Source organism: Pleurodeles waltl, chromosome 2_1 (genome assembly GCF_031143425.1).
Source record: "Pleurodeles waltl isolate 20211129_DDA chromosome 2_1, aPleWal1.hap1.20221129, whole genome shotgun sequence".
In the NCBI taxonomy this organism is placed as follows: Eukaryota; Metazoa; Chordata; class Amphibia; order Caudata; family Salamandridae; genus Pleurodeles; species Pleurodeles waltl.
In genome coordinates, this window is record NC_090438.1 from 126,015,493 (window position 1) to 126,035,169 (window position 19,677).

Sequence of the window (19,677 nt, forward strand, 5' to 3'; positions counted from 1 at the left end):
ATTGGTTTGGGTGACTCCAAGTTCCGGAGCTGTCCTGGGTTGGAAGTTCAGGTTAGTTGAACAGTTAAAGCATGTTATGTGATAATTACTTTTTCTTTTTCAGATCTCCCAGGTCCCTCTACCTGAATATGATTGATTATTCATATTATTCCACCGTGCATGCCCTGCATGTCAGATTAGACAGGATCCTATGTGACCCCTCTACCTGATTACTAGTAACGGGGGCAGAATATCTGGGTAGCACCTTCTCTGACCACAACCCAATACAACTACAATTGGAATGGGGAGCATCCAGACCATTAGTTCCCACTTGGAGGCTACAGCTGGCCTTGTTAGAAGATCCGGGTCTCTGGGATGCAATGAATGACACACTAACACATTACTTTGCGGACAACTGGGCTACATCCAGTTCTAAACTTACAGATTGGAAAGCAATGAAGGTGTGTTACACTGCCATTTTATTCGAATGGTGGTTGGAGTGAGGGCGACAAAACATAGGGACCTGACACATCTGGAAGCACCCTCGAAAGCCCTAGAAGATAATGCTAGAGCTCACCCTGCAGCACAATGTGACCTAGATGCAGCACTAGCTAAACACACACTCTTAGTGGAACAGTTATGCGGGGACGACTTTTGGTCATTTCAAACTAAAATGCATGCAGAAGGTGATAAAGCCGGACGACTCTTGGCCTGGTTTCTCTGCAGCGCCAATGCAGCTACGCCCATAGTGCAGATTCACACCTCTCCAACAATGTCTGCCCTCCATCAGCCGCAAATACATGAAGCATTTACAGCACACTACCCTGCATTACATAACACCCCTCACATCGCCAGGCAGGACAACATACGCAGTTTCTTAGAAGAGGTTGATCTTACCACCCCAACCCCATTGGAGAGGGAAGACTGCAACACTCCTCTCACACTGCAGGAGCTCAGTGGGTCGATTCGGGGAACAGCCACCAATAAAATACCATGCCTAGATGGTCTCTCTATCAAATTTTATAAAACATATGAACACCAGCTTGCCCCCAAATTATTTGAACTATACCAAACAGTGGTGGATGAGGGTCGCCTACCGCTGAGTATGCGGGAGTCATTATTGGTCTCACTTCCCAAACCAGGTAAAGACCCGGAAGATCTGGCTTACTATCGGCCAGTATCCATGTTAGGGTCCGACTATAAGATACTGAGTAAAATATTAGTGAGCCGCCTACAGGGCCTAATGAAGAGGCTGGTACATATGGACTAAAATGGGTTCATTCCTGGGCGATCCACTACGCTGAACATTCGCAGGCTATACAGAGTAATGGAACAGGCCACACCCCGCTGGCCCTTCGCCGCATGTCTGGTCCTTGACCTGGAGAAGGCATTCGACACAGTAGACTGAGACTACATCTTCTCCACTTTGACGAAATATGGGATGTGTGGAGCCAATGGCACGGGTCCACATTGGACAATGCTTCAAATAAAGCGAGGGACTTGGCAAGGTTGCCCCCTGCCCCCTCTACTTTTTGCTCTGGCCATGGAGACTCTAGCTCAGAAATTACGCCAGTTGGGAGGGGAGTGGGGTATCCCAGTTTCCGGGGACATTCATACAGTCTCATTATATGTGGATGACGTCCTGATTTATATCCAAGATATCCATAATGGTTTTGCCCCAAACCAGACCCTTCTGCAGGAATTCTACATAGCATAAGGGCTCGAGTGCTTTGGGCAAAGTCTCACTTGTTCCCTCTACACCTGCATTGCCCTCCACAGGGCTTTCACATAGAGAGACACCGACTAAAATGGAAGCCCCACACGTTCAGATACCTAGGCATTAATATCTACCATGACAAGCAAGATTTACTAGATGGTAATTTTACGAAAGCTGTGGCATCTGCCTTGTCTGTTATACTTCTTTCAGAACCTGGAACAAGGGTAGACGCCGAATAACACTTCGTAAACTACAACTCCCCATTACGAAGGGCGGCTTCTGCGCCCCTAACTTTGAACATTATTATTTGGTTGTGCAGTTCCAATGGGCAACATATTGGTTGACGGGATGGTACACAGAAGAGGTGTGCCCTATCACCCCTGCACTGGTGTAAGACGAGATACAATGCGTCTTTTTGCCTCAAGCGCACCTGCCGCCAATGGTGAATAGCTTGCTGAGGATCGCATTTGAAAGCTTTCACCATAGCTTGAAACTGATGCCAGAGATGTCGCTTTATTTGCCAGATATACCACTTCGATCAATATTTACCTTCTTTGAGATGCTGGGAGAATAGGGGCTAAGCACATGGTTGAAGATAGGTGTAGGTACACTGAGTGCTCTGTTTCAGGAGAGCACACTCTTGACATATGAACAACTGCAGGGGCAGTATGGGTTATCTGTGGGACACTTCCAAGCGGAGGCGCTCCTCTTGTGGGGCATCACTGACACAGAACCGGACCCCCACCCGCTAGTACATTTGTTATATACAATGGGTGAAGGGTGCAAAGTAATAACATGGCAAGGCCGAGCGCTTGCGCATGAAATGCAGGATCCCTTAGTTGCAACTTGTAAAGAATGGGGGATATACCTGGGCAAAAGATTCACCATTAAAGAATGGGAGACAGCTCTAGGGTACCCCAGACAAGTGTCACACAATGCGAAGTTTCAATATATCCAACATAACATTCTGCATAGAGGATACCCCATGCGCACTTCCCTGTCTCACATGTTTGGCTCCCCTTTAACATGCCCACCCTGTCAGCAACCAGGGGCCGACATGAAACATACGTTCTGGGACTGCCCAGAAGCAGTAAGTTACTGGGCCCAAATACACAATGAAATAGAATGGGTTACTGGGCGCTCTGACTTGTGCTCACTAGAGAGATCGCTGCTTGGCCTGTTCATCAAACCAACGGTCGCTAAGGTCACCAACAGATTTTTCGACCTGGCGCTGTTGGTGGCCTGTAGACTTATAACTATGCATTGAAAATCTCATGTGCTACCTAGTGCAGCCCACTGGTGAGTGGCAACACTCAAGTGGGACCGAAACAGTGGCCTTCAGACGAGAAGAAAGTAGAGGCCTTCGGAAATATCCAGTAGCTGCAGACTGGAAAAGATTGTTAGTTGAACTTACACTCACTCAATGCCCCTGAATGCAACCCAGATGATACCTGAAGGCTTTTTTCAATTAACAAGTCCATCTATACTACATGATGATACATGTGAAGGCCACCCCACCCAACATACTATCACAGATTAGGTTAAAAACATGATTTTGGACTAATCCCGAGATTTGGACTAGGATTTGGACAGCTATTCCCCCACCCCCATAGCTTTATCAGCAATCTGGGTGTTCACCTCCTTTGCAATGTTTTATGACACGTAGACTGGATGGTCCACCTGGACTTGAAGGACGTGTATTTGGCCATACCAATCTCCCCCCTCCCCCCCACAGGAGATTCCTCCAGTTTATTTGGAGGCAACAGATATTTCAGTTTCCAACCCTGCCTTTCGGACTGTCCTTTACCCCATGGTGCTTTATGAAGCTTCTCAAACCAGTTGTGGAACATGTACGGGCACTGGGGATCTGACTCATTGTTTATCTTGATGATATGCCCCTCCTGGTACAGGACCTTCGGCAACTGTCGGCTCAGCTACAGCTAGCAATCAACCTGCTCCAAAGCTGCTGCTTCATCATCAACAAAGGGAAATCACTTCTGACTCCTGCTCAAAGAGCATTTTTTCTGGGTTTTGTAATAGACTCTACACAGGCTACCCTGAATCTCCCCTCTCAGAAGGTAGCGAAGATTTGGCACAAGCTGTGAAGAATGTTAGCTTGGCAAAGAGTGTCCGTGCAACAGCTTGCCTACCTGGTAGGGCTTTTATCGTTTTCTATCCAAGCCATGTTTCCAGGACTGCTACACTATCGGGCCCTTCAGCGATTGAAAGCAGTACATCTGCGGAAAGGTCTATTTTACTCTCAGCTGGTCACCATCTCAGAGGATGCGCAGGAGGAGACCCTTTGGTGGCTTTCCCACATCGAAGCATGGAGTGGGAGAGCAAATTTTGGGTCAGCCTCAGCCCTCATTATAGAGTCTGACTCTAGCAGGTCTTGCTAGGAAGCCCTGTGTGGCGAGTTTTTCCCAGGAGGGCTGTGGTCTCTTCAAGAACAGAGATTACACATTAACTGTTTGTAGTCCTTTGTGGTCCGCTGTTGGACCCAGGACAAGATTCAATTGTATGACCTACTGAAGATGGACAACCTTTTGGCCGTCAGGTATATAAATCACCTAGGAGACACTCGTCCCAAGGTACTGTCTGACCAGGTGACCAGTTTTGGCATTTCTGCCTCGACCATCGGATTTCAGTTGTGGCTGAGTATCTTTCCGGTCAGAAGAACCGGGTAGCGGACTGGCCGTCCTGTCACTTGTGGGACACCAGCCTATGGAAACTTCACCTGGGAGTCTTCGCAAGCCTGCAGGCCAAGTAGAGGTGGACCTCTTCTCATCCAGATTGGATCACCAACTTCCCCCCGTTCTTCAGTTGGAGACTGGGTCCCCTGGTGGTGGCCATGGATGCGTTCCTATCGGATTGGGAGCACGAGGCTGGGTATGTATTTCCCCCATTCTCAATAATTACATGGGCATCAGCTCAGGTTAGACATCAGCAGGCGGACATAGTGTTGGTCACCACAATTTGGATTGTGGTTTCTGGTTCTTCTAAACTTTATTGGGATTTTCCATTCCCTCTCCCCCTATTTCCAAATCTCCTTCTCAAACCAGATCAGATTCAGCACCAGATGGTGCTCGAGAACTCCCTTCACCCGATGGCATGCAGGATTACAGGGGTAGATGGTCGCTACTGGGACTTTCACGACAGGCTGAGGACCTCTCAACAAAGGCCTGGTCTGCTGGCACCATCAAGTGAAACAGGTCTGCTTGGACAAGATGGTGCCATTGGTGTGTGCAATGGGGTTGTGATCCCATGGGCACAGACGTAGTTCAGGTACTGAATTTTCTGGCTAGTCTAGCCCAGAAGGGGATGGGATATCACTCAATCAACTCCTATTGGTCAGCCATCGCAGTGGGACATGTGCCCGTAGAAGGGTCCCCTGTGGGGTAACATCCATTCATGTGGCGCCTGCTATAGGGTATCAGATTATCACCTCCACCAGAGCCAAGCACTCAGCTCTTTGAGACAAAAACAAGGTACTCAACCTTTTCCTTCATGGGAACCTAATAGGTTCCTGTCAAGGAAGGAGCTCTCAGCGAAGTTAGCAATGCGGCTCTGCATGGTATCATGCAGGAGGGTCTCAGATGTACGGGCTTTGGACATTACCGGAAGAACCTTCTCGCCCTCTAAAGTGTCTTTTATGCTCAGTATGCGTACAAACACCTAGGGTTATAGCATACACAGCTTTTCCGGACTCTCCTAAAGTGCCTGTAGTTCAATGCCTGAAGGCCTATGAGGAGATGTCGGTGGAATTAAGGCCTCTGGGTGAGAGGCAACTTTTAATCGCCCTCAGGAAGCCAGATAAAGCGGTGTCCTCCCCGACCATAGCGTGATGGGTGCGGTGCATCATATAGGAAGCGGGAGTGAGACTAAACATCTTTGGTGCACTTTCCACTTGAGGATATTATGAACGCAGCCGACTGGTCTTCAGATTCTACTTGTAAGAGGGTCTATTTTAAGCCAGTGTTAGATATGGCCCGTTTGGTGGTAAGCAAGCTTCAAACTAGCATAATCCTCACCTCCGGTCCTGCCATAGGATGAAAAACTTCCTAGCTGTCATAAAGGAAAAATTCAATTCTATTAAGGACTTGGAGGTGAGGATTATCCTTCATGCGGATTGTTCATCCGGTATTCCCTTCCCATATGGAGTAAGTAATTAACTTGGGCTTTATTGGCATATTGATGGTGAATTAATACTGATTTAGTTAAATGTGTAAGGTATATGCTGCTTTTATAGTCATCTCCGTGGATTCCTTTGGTGATTCTTCTTCTTCTAGGAACGGAGATTGGGAAACAGAATTCATGAGAAAAAGGCTATGGCGTGTCTCGTGCAGTGAAAAAGGCACTGCAGACAGAGACGAAGGACTATGAATGTGACTCTGCCTTGGGACTGGACAGTTATGTACTGATAGTACTGCATTGTCTGCTGTTTGTTTTTACCAATTTGCCAGAGTTCATGGGAAATGTGGTTTGTTGAAGCATTTAATGGCTGCTGTAAGAAAAGTGAAGAAAGCGTAAAGCATAATCCTCGCCTCCGAGTCCTTAATAGGATTACAAATTTCCTTACGATAACAAGGACATTTTTTATTCATCACCACCACAACAAAATTCTTTACAACAAATTTTCACAAACATCTTTGTCACACATTGCCACTTTCAGAATCCTGTTTTCATAAAACAATGGGAAAAGGTGTTTGGAGCAAGCACTGCCCTAATTTACAACTGTTCGCACGTCTCTTAATATTTGGTCTCTCTCCATTTTGCAGCCAGGATTCTGAACTTCTCCCATGCTTAATTGCACTTGCTGTTGACATACATTTTTAGGGTGGTTTCATTTTGGAATTTTTATGAATGTGCTTTCAACTATGCAGTTTGTTGCGAAGAGGCGCATATTTTTTTTATAACACTGTAATTTATTTTGCAGCATACAGGATCCATGTCAATCAGAGCACTGTTAAAACCCTTAGGTCTTTAAATGAAGGCTACATACTGGAACTAAGAGGAAGAACTGAACTGAAGGTAAAGTTCTATATTTATCCTTTTCACTCATATTTGAAATAATGATAGTAAATGAATTCGTATGTATTCAGTCACAATTAAGGGCAAGACTCATTTTTAGAGTTTATTCTAGTTATTATTGGACCATTGATTTTATATTATTGAACTGTATTTAGGGCTAGAAATGTGCTTGACAGTTGCCACTGAATCACCTAATTCTCAATTATGAATATCAGAAATTAGGTAATTCGGTAACTGTAGCGCAATAAGTGCTGCAGAAAATAAAAGCGTGCCCATAGTGCATTTTTATTAGGGTTGGACAAAAATAGTTCTGTTGGACTAATAGACTCTTTGGAACCGAATGGCATAGATAGTAGCCCACCAGTTTTATTCTTTTATATACTGGGTAACTGCCTCAGTTCAGTCCAGGTGACTGCTCCACTCCTAAACTTGTCTGAGAGAAATCATTGATTTCAAATATGTTTGTCTAATTAATCAGTGGAAGCAAAACAAGACTACAACTCCCAGAATGCATTAGGTTATCACATAAGAGTACAGGACCGGAAACAGTGCCGGTAAAGACTCGGAGGGAGGTGGTCTCTCAATTTGTATATCTTATTGGAGGAGGTAAAGGCATATTCACCATCTTCCTGCAGAGCAATTATTAGCGCTGTGGCATGGTGCTGTCATATGAGTGGGTTTACCACACGCCACATGTAGTGGTTTCCTAGATGTGGTTTTGTTGCTTTTCTGACCTGAATATCCACTGGGCCCTTAGTGACTGCTTTAACAACAGGGTGGCTGGTGACAGTGAAGACTTACACAGAGTCAATATTTATTTTACGGCTCCTGAAGATTGAATAATGAGAAATTCCTTACTGGAAACATATGAGCAAGGATATTGTGATAAGACTATAATCTCTCACTAGGCATCATTGCCATTCAGATGCAGTGATGCGTGCAGACATAGTTATGTGCCGAGGTATTACTCAAGGCCTTTTCAATCTCGGCACCCAGCATCTCAAACAGCATCCCAAATTCTACTCAGTTTTGGAAAGAGTTGAAGACACACCTCCCTAAAGAACTTTACAGTTCTTTAGGGATAGTACACTTTAGCTGTCAGAATCCAGCTACCTCTCCTATCACTTGACGACTGTATGCTTGCCTTTGACCCTGTACAGCACATTAATGTTTTTTGGCTAGGTTGGTCGTAGGCAAATACAACATGCATACCTACCTACCTACCTACCTACCTACATACATATATATACATTTTAAGCTTTATTTCGGTTAAAAACCATACACGCACATATAAAAATACACAATAAAATAAAACAGCATACAAGGTTGCAATTAAACCATCATCTCATCATAAAATGCATTTATCCAAATTCTTAGAACATCAAACCTCTCTTGTCCCTAATAAGCCATACAATATACAGATACCTGCTGACTCCATATGTAAGGGCTTTCAATGAATCATTGTGCGAAACCCTAAGTGCTTCTGCTTGCATTGTAAAACCGAAATTGTGACAAATTGGTCATATCCATTTTACCGTGGGAGGGGCATAGGTCAGACAGAAAAACATAATGTGTGCAATGTTCTCAATTGCATTATAAGGGCATAAAGCGCGGTTAATGCTGTTTGCTTCACCTGCAATGCCCCGACCACTTGATTTGTTCCAGAAGGACCTCGACCCTAGTTTTCTGAACCAAATTTTAACATAGTGCAGCCAAGGCAATGAACTACATTTATCCATATACATCACTTCGAGCAAACCCTCCCTGTAATGGGCTAGGTGTTGGATCACCCATATCCTTACCTAAAAAAGAAAGGATCTTAGACAGGCACGCTCATCTACCCTCCTAATTGCCAAATCTTGAAAAATTGGCATCAGGAGAGGAGGGTGCTTTTGAGGAAATACCTACATTCATACATAAATACATACATTATGTTTCAAGCTTCACCAGCAGACTCCCACTGGTTCTGTAGGGGTGTGATCAAATATTCCTCTGATAAAAAGAGGTCAGCTGCAACACAAGGTCGTATTTTGGGCAATGGGTGGCCCTGCAAATTGGGCCAGTTTGCATTACTACCTTTGATAAATAAAATGGTAGATCTATTGCTTCTACCGATCAGTGTGACCGTCAACACCCAATGCAGGCCACAATAGACACCAGGACAGTATGTGCTACAGGGCTGAACACCTTAGGCCCATATCTATAGTCTTCTTTAAGTCAAAATCTTACATACGATTGCAGGCACTATTAACTATTGTTGCATCTCACAAATAAGGTCTCCTAGCTTGTCTGGAAATCGGATCAAAGCATTTTAGGAATTACCAGAGCAGATGGCAGGTCACAATGGCACCTTACCTTTGGCAATTACGTGTGAGACTGGATATGTAAAGGATTCCCTACCCCCTTGTTTGGACTGTAGGATTATGGACCCCATGGACATGATGCGTTTCCACTGTGGAGAAAAGCTGCAAAGATTTACAGTTGGCATGTTTACGCTGTATTTGACTGTATATTGTAAAAATTGCAATAAAAACAGCTTTAAAAACGTTGGCAATTGCAGCATTTCAAATATTCTCAATTAAACTTAAGCATCTTAGTGCTAATGTTAGTGCTCAGACATAACTATGAAGTGATGAATCAACACACAGAAAGCACAACATACCAGACGTTTTCACACTGAGCTAGATTCACTGTGTAGAAAAATCATGGTACAATTAACACAAATCCTCTCTGGCACTTAACAGTGATGTGCTTATGTCACACATGTTGTGGACTGATGTTATATCCTCAGAAACACATGCAATGTCAGAGTAGTTGGCACCACCAGATCAGCAATATACTGCCCTATAGAATCCAAGGTAGCAGAGGCTTGATAGAAAATATCAGGATTTTATCATTCATAAAATATGTCCTCCTAATTTTAATCACAGACATTTCTGGTAAAATTAGATAGCAATAGGTGTACAGGGTGGACAGATCTCAGAAGGTTTCAATAACAACACTGTCAGTAGCAAGACTGCCTGGTGTAAAAGTGCATTTGTCCTTGAATATTACAATAGTCACTTAGATGTATTTATCTAATAATGTAGTTATATATGGGTGTGGGTATTCTGTAAAATGCTGTATGCACTTGAGAGCTGCAGCACAGCCATTAGGGTTTAGATGTTACAGGCAAGTAGGCTAGGTGCCTCTGAGAAAGCATTGTTTATGACACAAATTCTCCATGTAAACCCCAGGTGGTGATGTTGAGCAAGCATTTGGGTATATCCAAGTTGAGTGGAGTGTTGTCCTTTTGCAGGCTTTTGTGAGCTTGCTTGGGTAATGAAAGTGTGATAGAATGGCATAATAGATTTACATACAGCTAAGATGAAGCTAGTTGATGAGGACAGTTGGTCTGAGGTATCTGACTGATCATTTACATATAGCAATGAAGAAATAGTATATTACTACACTCCCACTTCTGAAAAAGCATGAAACGTGTGCTGATAGGAATTATTATTCACGTCCTTCCACACCCCACTCGACTTTAGTGAATTACATCATGATCCAGGAAAGAGTTTTAATGTACTGAGAAAAACATAGTCACACTGACTGAGCTACACTTTCAGGTTACTGAAACCCTGTTGAAAAGAATTACCATTTTGAACGGGTACCCTTGAGGTTTTACAGCAACCTTTATATATCTATATTGTGTACAGTGTGGTGTTCTTATTTTTAGTGGCTTGTTGTGTGTTGAATATATTCTGGAAAATTGACAGTATTTTTGGGAACTTTTATCTTCTATAGGTGGGAGTTGGTGCTTTCATTGATGAGGGCTTCAGGCCACTCCTGGTCTGGTCCCGCATTTAGAACTAACTTTGCTTTCCACCCATCTGGCAGTCTATACTTTCCTCACAGCAGGGATGAGCGGTAGCACAGGAGTGATGTGGCTCTGATGTTCTTCCAGTGGTGCAGGAGTGGACTGGGGTCCTGTTGTTCTTCAAGTGGCCATAGGTTATCTCATTTAAGTTGCACTCTGGTATCTTTTGAGTTGAGCCCCCAAAGAAGTGGAAGTTCTGGAATCCCATATTTCTAATATATGTGGATCTGTTAAAAGGAGCGGATTGCACCCCACAAAGGAAACTATCTCTGCTTTAGCATTGCCTGGATGGAGTGGGACTGAAAGAATTAAAAAATCTTCTGCCTTTAGAAAATGCTGGCAAAATTGAAGTATTTCACTATGCAATTAGACGGTTGATCACATAGTATGGTAAAAAAGTCAACATTGTAAGGGAAAGGTAAACATTGAATTCACAGGCTCAAAGGGAGGATGAAATATTTGAAGAATATGTGTCTGCCATAGGAAACTTACCAGTCACATGTGAATTTCAGATCCTCACCCATGACCTGGTTTTAAGAGATCAAGGGCCTCATTGCGGGTGTGCTGGTCTGAGGACTGCCACACTCATGTTGACAGTTGGACCGCTGCACTCAACGTGGTCCAACGGCCCAATTATAACTTTGGCAGGTGGACCTGCCTAAAGACGCCATCCCTGCCAGGATCATAGATCCCGACAGGGTGACAGCAGTCAGGCTTGTAAGCAGCCACCTGGCTGATTACAACCCCACTTTCTGCCAGAGTAAAGCCAGTGCTGGGGGCCACATGGATACCCCTGCACTACCCTGGGCATGGCATGGGCAGTGCAGGCCCCCCTGCCCTGCAGACAGTGTGCATTCTGAGGGCACTGGAGTGCTAGGATATTGGTGTGCTATGATATTGGCCTCGGGTACTTTAAAGGAGCCAAGGTCAAAATACTAGCACTGTTCCCGCTGGTCAGCCAGCAGGAATGGGTATTGCAATCTTTCTGCCGGTCAGCCTGGCAGGAACATTGTGATATGCTTGATGGGGGGACGCCACCACCATGGCAGTGGCATCCTCCCCATGAGTTTGGTGGCCCCATGGTGGGCCCGCCAAAATCACAATGAGCCCACAAGTCATGATGAAAACTAAGAGTAAAAAGGTTCAAGAGAGTTCATGGGTAGGCATGAAAATGATCCTCAGTGCTACTATTAAAATTGTCATAAGAACAGAACAGTCTGAAATAAATGTTTAAATTGCCAAGCAAAACAGGAGGGGAGGAAGATCAAATGAGATGTGGCAGTTTCTATAGTTTGGAAAATTTTAAGGGAGGTCTTGCTGTGGACAAGACTCGCAATCGAAGCAAGAAATATGGCTGTTTTGGGGAAGAAGGCAAAGGGGCTGCTGGAGCTACAGAGAAATTCAGTAGCAGACTGTGATGATAACTGTAAATTAAACCCTAATCTTGTTTCATTCTTTTTCCTGATAAATCTGTGGATGAAAGAGAAGTGGAGAGGTCAGTGGAGTCTTGTTCCTCGATTAGCATTTTGGAAAAACCCGTAGCCCAATCAAAGTAGGGTAGGGGTGGGATTGCAGACACGAGATGATGGGTACACCACGCATAAAATTGACTTTTGTGGATCTTTTTGGGCAGATTTTAGGTTTGTGGGAAGAAGAATTAGATGTAAATTGTCATTGCTGAAGAAGGGCAATCCCACTGTTGTATGGCCCCACCAACAAGTACTGGGGATGCACTTGAAAACAAGTGCGAATCAACCTATGCTTGCAGTTGGCGAGGGTACTGAGAATGAGTTTGTGAAGTCTTTGATGCTGAAATTCCCTGTGATATTTATGCAAGGCCTTTGAAAGTTTGTGAGATTTAGACACACAATTAACTTAAAGGACAAGTGGTTACAGTGAGGCATAAAGTCTGCAATGATGATGTGTAATGCGAAATGCTCTAAGATCTGTGTGTCAAGGGGGTAACTGAGCCCACAGAATCACCTCCATAGATATCTCCTGTGGTGTTGTCACCTAAAAACATTGGAGGGTTAATGCTATGTATAGACCTCTGCAGTCTTAAGAAGGAAATTACACAAACAGACATGCCCTGCCCAATCTGCATGAGGTAGTGTCTACACTTGAAGGGGCCATGGTGTTGTCCATGTTAGCATTTGAAAATGTGTGTGACCAGGTGGAGCTGGAGGAGGGATCTAAGCACTGGTTGGCCTTTGGCCTGGTAAGCAATGGGTCGTTCAACACCTCAAATAGCAAACATTAAGGCATGGATGGCATGATAGCTTTCCAGTACAATGTGTTAGATTGTAAGAAAGCTATGCCTGCGCTTGATCAGAATTTGCTGGCTATGTTGAGTGAGTTGGGAAAAAAGGTTTTGAAACTAACAAAGTTCACACCATTTCAGATGAACCAGTCCACCAAATCAAAGATCATTTGTTATCTTCTCTTGGCCTGGAAGAAACTTACATCAGATTTATTGATAATTATGCACTAAAGTGGAACCAAATATGACATTATTTTAGCTGTCTACCACCTAAAATTGCATCTGATTCAATAGAGTTCAGTGGGGAAAATAAACTTCATCGGATTTTTTTTCAAAATCTCCCACTTTGCAGGTTTAAAATGTTGGCATACATTGTAATAGTATGTAAAAGTACTCCTTTCTGTGTTAAAAAATGTTTTTGTAAATCAACCCCTGAGTGTTGCGACAATCAGGTAAGTCTGAGCAACGTATGAGGACTAGAGGAAGGTTGAAGAAGCTAGGACTGCCCAACAAGAGTTAGTAAAAGAACAAGGAACTTAATTGAACGCTGTTTGAGTGGGAGTATGTTGTGAGTAGTGTGTTGAAATGAGTATGGAAGAAATGGTTCAGGAGTGTGCTCAGACAACAGTGTTCTAGATGTTTTTTCAAGCAGATGTGGCTTGAATCGGAATTTGTCGGGGTCAACTTAATATGCGTTCTATGAACAGACAGAGATGAAGAGGTTGGTGGTGTTAAGTAGTGAGGACAATCAATTTTTTTTTTTAATTCTTTCTTGTGTGCTCTTTTGTTGTAGTTCTAAGGGGGAAAATTAACATAATCTATGTTATGTGATAGCATAGAACTGGTTGTTGTTCTGGACATGTTTGAGATTCCAAGCTTAGTTGGAGAATGAGACTTAGAGAGCAATCTCTCTGATTTTACTTATAAGGTTAAGCACTACTCATATTTGAACTCTTCAGATAGTTACTCCATTTCAGTGCACAATCATAAGAAATCTGTCACACCACACCTGTTTGATTTTTTCACTTTGTGCAAAAGTTATGCCAGTCACATATTGTTTAGAAGAAATCCATTTACCTCAGAATTAACCAAAACCTATTAGGCCTGAAATTCCCATTCCTAAAAAAGTGGTTGCAGACTGCTCACTGACATTTTGACAAGCGGATCATGAGCTATTATGTCGGTTCACAAAATTCCAAATAGTAAAGGGTTGCAATCCACCTTACCTAATCAATATTCATGAGCTAGGCCACAAATTGTGACCCACTGCATTTGGGTTCCATTACAAGAATGATAGCCTGGTGAAGCAGTTGACCATGATATCTATGACCGCATTTACATAGAGTAAACGTTTTCTTAAAATGATGCCTTTTTTCCTCAAGGTAAAGTGGACTGCACTTAAAAAGACATGTTTAAGTTTGTTTGAGGATTAGCTCAACCCCCAACAAACTTTTTTTCATTCACAAAGTGGAAATGGTCTCAGAAGATTGTGGTGGCAAAACATTGGTACACCATATTCATTTGCTTTTTGGATGGGGCGCCTTAAACATGCCCCTTCCAAATAGCGGTTTGTTAGATCTTGCTAAACCTATTTCGCAATTCCATAACCTATTACCGAATCACAAAATGGGTTTTGCATGCTTTGTGATTGCAAAATAGCATTAGGCCATTTTTAATTTGCAACTGCAAATTTTGAACACTAAGGGCCTGATTACAACTTTGGAGGAGGTGTTAATCCGTCCCAAAAGTGACGGATATACCACCAGCCGTATTACGAGTCCATTATATCCTATGGAACTCGTAATACAGCTGGTGGTATATCCGTCACATTTGGGACGGATTAACACCTCCTCCAAAGTTGTAATCAGGCCCTAAATGGACAGTTGTGTGAAGATGGTGGAGAAACCCAATACTTGTCAGTGTGCATCACAAATTAAACCTTGCTGTTTCCAAATTATCAAAACTACAGACTTGTCATAAAGACATGTTATTTGGAGAAAAGTGAGCAATTTGTTCTGCTGGTACATTTGAAAGATATTACTGGATTACTTTGGAACTCTTGAAGAATTCCATGAAGTCTACTGGGAAACAGTCCTAATTTTCTAGGTGAAAAATTATTCATGAATCAATCAAACACAATCCCCTCTCAAAATACTTTCATTTCTTCTTTAGGTGCTTCCATCCCAATTTCCCCAGGAAATATGCTTACTCCTTCGCAACATAGGAGCAACTTGCACACTTTTCCAGGGTGGGAAACTGCCTACAGGAGTTTTGTGAAAACATAAAAAAATGCAAGTTTGTGGATGTACAACTACTTTTGCTTCTAAGGCATCTCTGGAAGTGCAACAGACATGCGCCCAACAGTAAACTTAAGTTACAGAAATTCTACTGTGCATTTTCTTCTTTGCCACCTTGTATGGCAGGAACTAGAAACAGGCACCTGGGAAGCAATGGTAAGATACATCTAGTATTTCCAGGGAGTGCTCCAGCCTACTCTAAAGATGACAGTAAGGCAGTACCAACACTTTCCAATACCCTCAAAACATGCAAGTCACCTCAGGTCAAGAGTCTGAGCTATGACAAGGAATAGTTCTTGAAAAGAAGGGTGCTATTGAGCTGGGCACTCTGTCATGTAGATACCATGCGTATTCTCTTATTTTTGAGAGAAAGAAGGCATTCCTAATACCCACCTCTGCAGACTATCAACAGGGAGGATAATCTTCAGAAGTATATATGCCTGCACTAGGACCACATTGGTTTTATTTGTTAATTCTCTGTATTAGGACATAAAACCCTTGTATATAATTTTTCTCCACAAGTAATTATTTCCTGTGAAGAAGCCTCTTTACTTGTAACCCAATAAATGTGGTAATTATCTCTTTTATTACAAACCTTCAAAACATATTTATTCCAATGTTTTGTTAGTGCATTTATGTCTGTTTTGAGCATTGGGATCACCACGCAAATCAGTGACATTTGGAGTGTTCCATACATTTTGTACTGCTGCCTCTGCATTAGCCCCAGATTTCCCACTCTTGGCCACCAACCCCAAATTTAGTACTTTAGAAACTCTGGTGTGCTGGTAGGCAAAGTTTATCTGCAGGGATAAATATCTGCCAAGTTTGGTTCTGTGAACAGAATCTTCACATTTTCAGCTGCAGATGGGTTGTTGCCAACCTAAGTTGAATATAGGCATGGAAATGTGATTGTGAGTTGGCTCAAGCTTCTAAAACCTCTGCCATCTTTTGTAGACTGTATTTCTGGTCAAAGAACGCAACAATCAAGTTTAAGTCTTGCTAGTACTGCTAGCCACCATTGACTTAGTTAACAAGGTTATCTCATGCTGTTCCTCTCTCATTCTTTGGTCTTTTGACATAATCTGTTCAATGTTTAATCCAACTACTTAGCCGGACAGGATCTGAGTTGATTCACCACAAGAACGAATTTTCATAGAACGGGTTTCCTCTGTACTTAAGTTCAAAATCTCTCAAATGGTTTACAGGAGAATGTGCAGTTTTTGTTTCCTTCCTTCGCCCACCCTCTTTCTGTTACTAATGGTAAGAATATTTACAAGTCAATCCAAAAATGTGTTACTCACTCACTCATATGCAGTAATTGACTGACTGAAAGGTTTCTACGATCAGTTAGATATCATGGCTGCCAACGCCATTTTGTTCGAAAGGGAGCCTCAGTAGCTTAAGACATTAAATAGTGATCTTCCACAGTCATCCATGAAAGATTGCCCCAATGATACAGGATGGAATAGCCAATCATGAGCCTCAATGAGTAAGAGATGTTATTCATCTCACCACAAACAGTTTGAAGTTACAACTAGAGACTAATCTGCTGCCCATTGTGTAACAGATGAGCAAGAAATCACAGAAAGTGCTATTGCTCTTTTACCCAACATTGTACGCGGCCATTTGCAGATGATCCTTGCCCTCAGCCACACCCGATTTACACTAACAGCTCACCAGGGCTGTCTTTACTGGCTGACCTAACACCACTTCAAAAGTTGCATTGATTCTAGTGTGTTCCTACTGAGCCTGTGTGGGGGTTCCATTCCATAGCACCTTGTATACACCAAATGAAGACACTTTTGAGTCGAGATGAGGAAGACATGAGAAACTCTGAGGCTTTGGGCTGTTGGATATCCAGCGGAGTTGCATGAATCTAAAAAGGCCTTCACAGTTGGGGGGGGCAAAATTGACACTCTCACTCCATCTCATCAGTTGTCGGTGTTGCTCCTGCTGATGATGGTACAATAGGTCTCTCTTTCTAATATGAGTGCAGAAACTCCTAGGCTTATGCTTTGTTTGCCATTATAGGCCTTTGTGTGTTTCATGTTGAATCTGATCCTTTTAAAACAGTCAATGTCTGTTAGCATGGCAACTGAACTTGTGCCATCAAATGCCCAAGGACGAGGACACACTTCATACAAAACCTGCTTCCTGTGCTCATTTACTTTTGTGAATTTGTCTTGATTTCTTTGTAGACATGATTTAACAACTGCCTTTGGTTTTTCTCTTCTGAATAAGGGTAAAGGTGTTGAAGAGACCTTCTGGCTGGTTGGAAAAGAAGGTTTTACAAAACCGCTACCTGTCCCGCAAGTGATTAAGTCAGGGTAAGCGGAGTGGCGTTGTCGTCCTTGGGCCGTGCCCTCTCTTGCTCTCAAGCTGTTGTTTTTTTACTTCACTATTTTGATATCTTTCACAGGCAACAGGGTCATGGTATGCTGCAGGATGATATAACCGCTTTCAAAAGAAGAAAAGCTGAAAAACAACTTGCAAGGACGAATAACTGAGGTAATGTTATGCATGAAAATGTATAACATTACATGCTTGATGTGTTACTATGCTCATGGTTCTGCTCTCGGCTGTTTGGCCACCACAATAATATTTATACATAAAAAATGTTTTTGCGATTGGGCATTTTATGAAAATGCAGTGCACTTACTCTCTAAGGCTGATCTGCATACTCACGGTCTTAGGTTTTGCGACAGAAGTGATTGCTATAATTGGCTTCTGTAGATATGAGTGGCAGCAGACTAACATCATCGTAGCCATGTTATTCATTCTTCTCCTTTGCTGCTTGTAGTCTCATCCCTTTTTTGTGAAAATGTTTTGTCTTTTTTTTCTGTTGATTTTTAACTGTCTTTGGACACCATGCACCCTTTAGTTTGCCTGCCATCTGCTCTGTCAAGCTCTTTCTCCATATGCGTTTATTTAACAAATTTCCTCCCGGCCAATTGAAGCAGCAGTAGGATCAATGTTCTATACAATGTGACCAAGATAATTACCAAAGAAAAACACTGGAATTAATCATTATTTCTGTTCTGCATGATCATCCGTGGGCAGAAATATGCATTTTACATTCCTTTAGATATGCCCCTTCAAGCACTGTTTCTCGATTGACTATGCGGTGATGCTTGAACTTTTAATTAGAGAAATGTGTTTATGCATCAATCCTACGAACTAAGAATGTATCATTAAGGTCTAAACGAAAACTAGAGGAGGAGGCTGATTTTAAAGCAATTTAAAGAGAAAAGGTCTGTATTTTATACATTTAGAAGGTTAAGTCAATTTGGAAGTAATTTATCTGGCCTCCAGTTTACAATAACAAGAAAGAAAGCAAAGAGCCCGTAAATTGGATATTTTGCATGTGTGCCTTTCTGGTTGCTACTGCTGCTTTAAGCTATGGACCTTCCTATTCCTTTTACATGCTATCCTTGTTTTATTGCCTTTATTGTAGATATTTTCTGTTTCTGAAAGATCTGATTCAGAGGAAAAGTGTTATGTAGTACAGTTATTGTCGATATGTCAGACAGCCTTATAGGGTTGCCCTGTGTTCACGTAAAACTCAGTCATGGAAAAGTTGACTGCTCCTTTATTCATGCTTAGAGTGTCAAAATGGCTTTACAGATTTTGATAACTAGGCTACTCTTCTCATTTGTGTAATGGTCCATTCTAGTGTTTCAGAAACCATTCTAGTGCCAATAGGTCACAGTCATTATGTGTGAGGCCAGAATAGATCATAGCCACTCCTTTTAGAGAAAGGGCATCTTGTCCAGTTCTTTGCCATTAAGATGATCTGCCGTGATGGCTGAGGACGTTGCTGTGTGACGTGGCCTTCACCATATTGAATGCAATGACATGCCAGATTTCTTAAGCCCCACTTTACAAGAACTAAGAAAGCTATTCAGTTGTGGAGATGGCACATGATGTTTTTTGACTGTGGTAATTTATAGTTTAGGAAGAAATGTGTTGAGTGTGATAGATTAGAAAATCTCCTGAATTAGAACAATTCCTGGGATATACACCATCAAATGTAAAGTTTCTGTTTGTATTTAATATTTGTTAGGACTAATAATAGTGTAGCAAAACTTAGCTCCTTGCAAATATACAGCAACAATGAATATAGGAACCCCTGCGTTTCGGATCTCCCAACACTTTCAAGGTCATATACTGTATCTATAGCATTAAGCATAAACTGTTACTGCTATTACTCTGTATCTGTTATCTGCCATTAGCACTAATAATCTCTTTGTGTTGAAAATGTAAACTACAAATATGCCTGTTATTTTGTAGTAGGATACTGCTGAAATAGGTGCAATTTATTCATTCTCATGCAGCATGGGATGATATATGTTCTGGAACCATACGCCATTTAGTCTCCTGATTTTTATGCAACAACACATTTCATGAAAATGTCTTTTTTCAAGTACCTGTACAACATACTTTCCAATTGACAAGGCTTTTGTGAATTTACTTTAGCACAACCGGTTGCTTTACTTTTATATGTCCTATTGGGGTTATTGCAAACAACATTATT

At 42.4% G+C, this 19,677-nt stretch overlaps 1 protein-coding gene across 1 annotated transcript in view; it reads left to right on the top strand.

The window, feature by feature from the left end:
* GUCY2F (guanylate cyclase 2F, retinal) overlaps positions 1–19,677 on the top strand; it is a 428,460-nt gene that overhangs the window by 391,492 nt on the left and 17,291 nt on the right. The window contains exons 17-19 of the mRNA XM_069211537.1: positions 6,633–6,727; positions 17,385–17,470; positions 17,563–17,651. Of these exons, the coding sequence (XP_069067638.1) occupies positions 6,633–6,727; positions 17,385–17,470; positions 17,563–17,650 (269 nt within the window). The 3' untranslated portion in view covers position 17,651. The remainder of the gene's footprint in view (positions 1–6,632; positions 6,728–17,384; positions 17,471–17,562; positions 17,652–19,677) is intronic.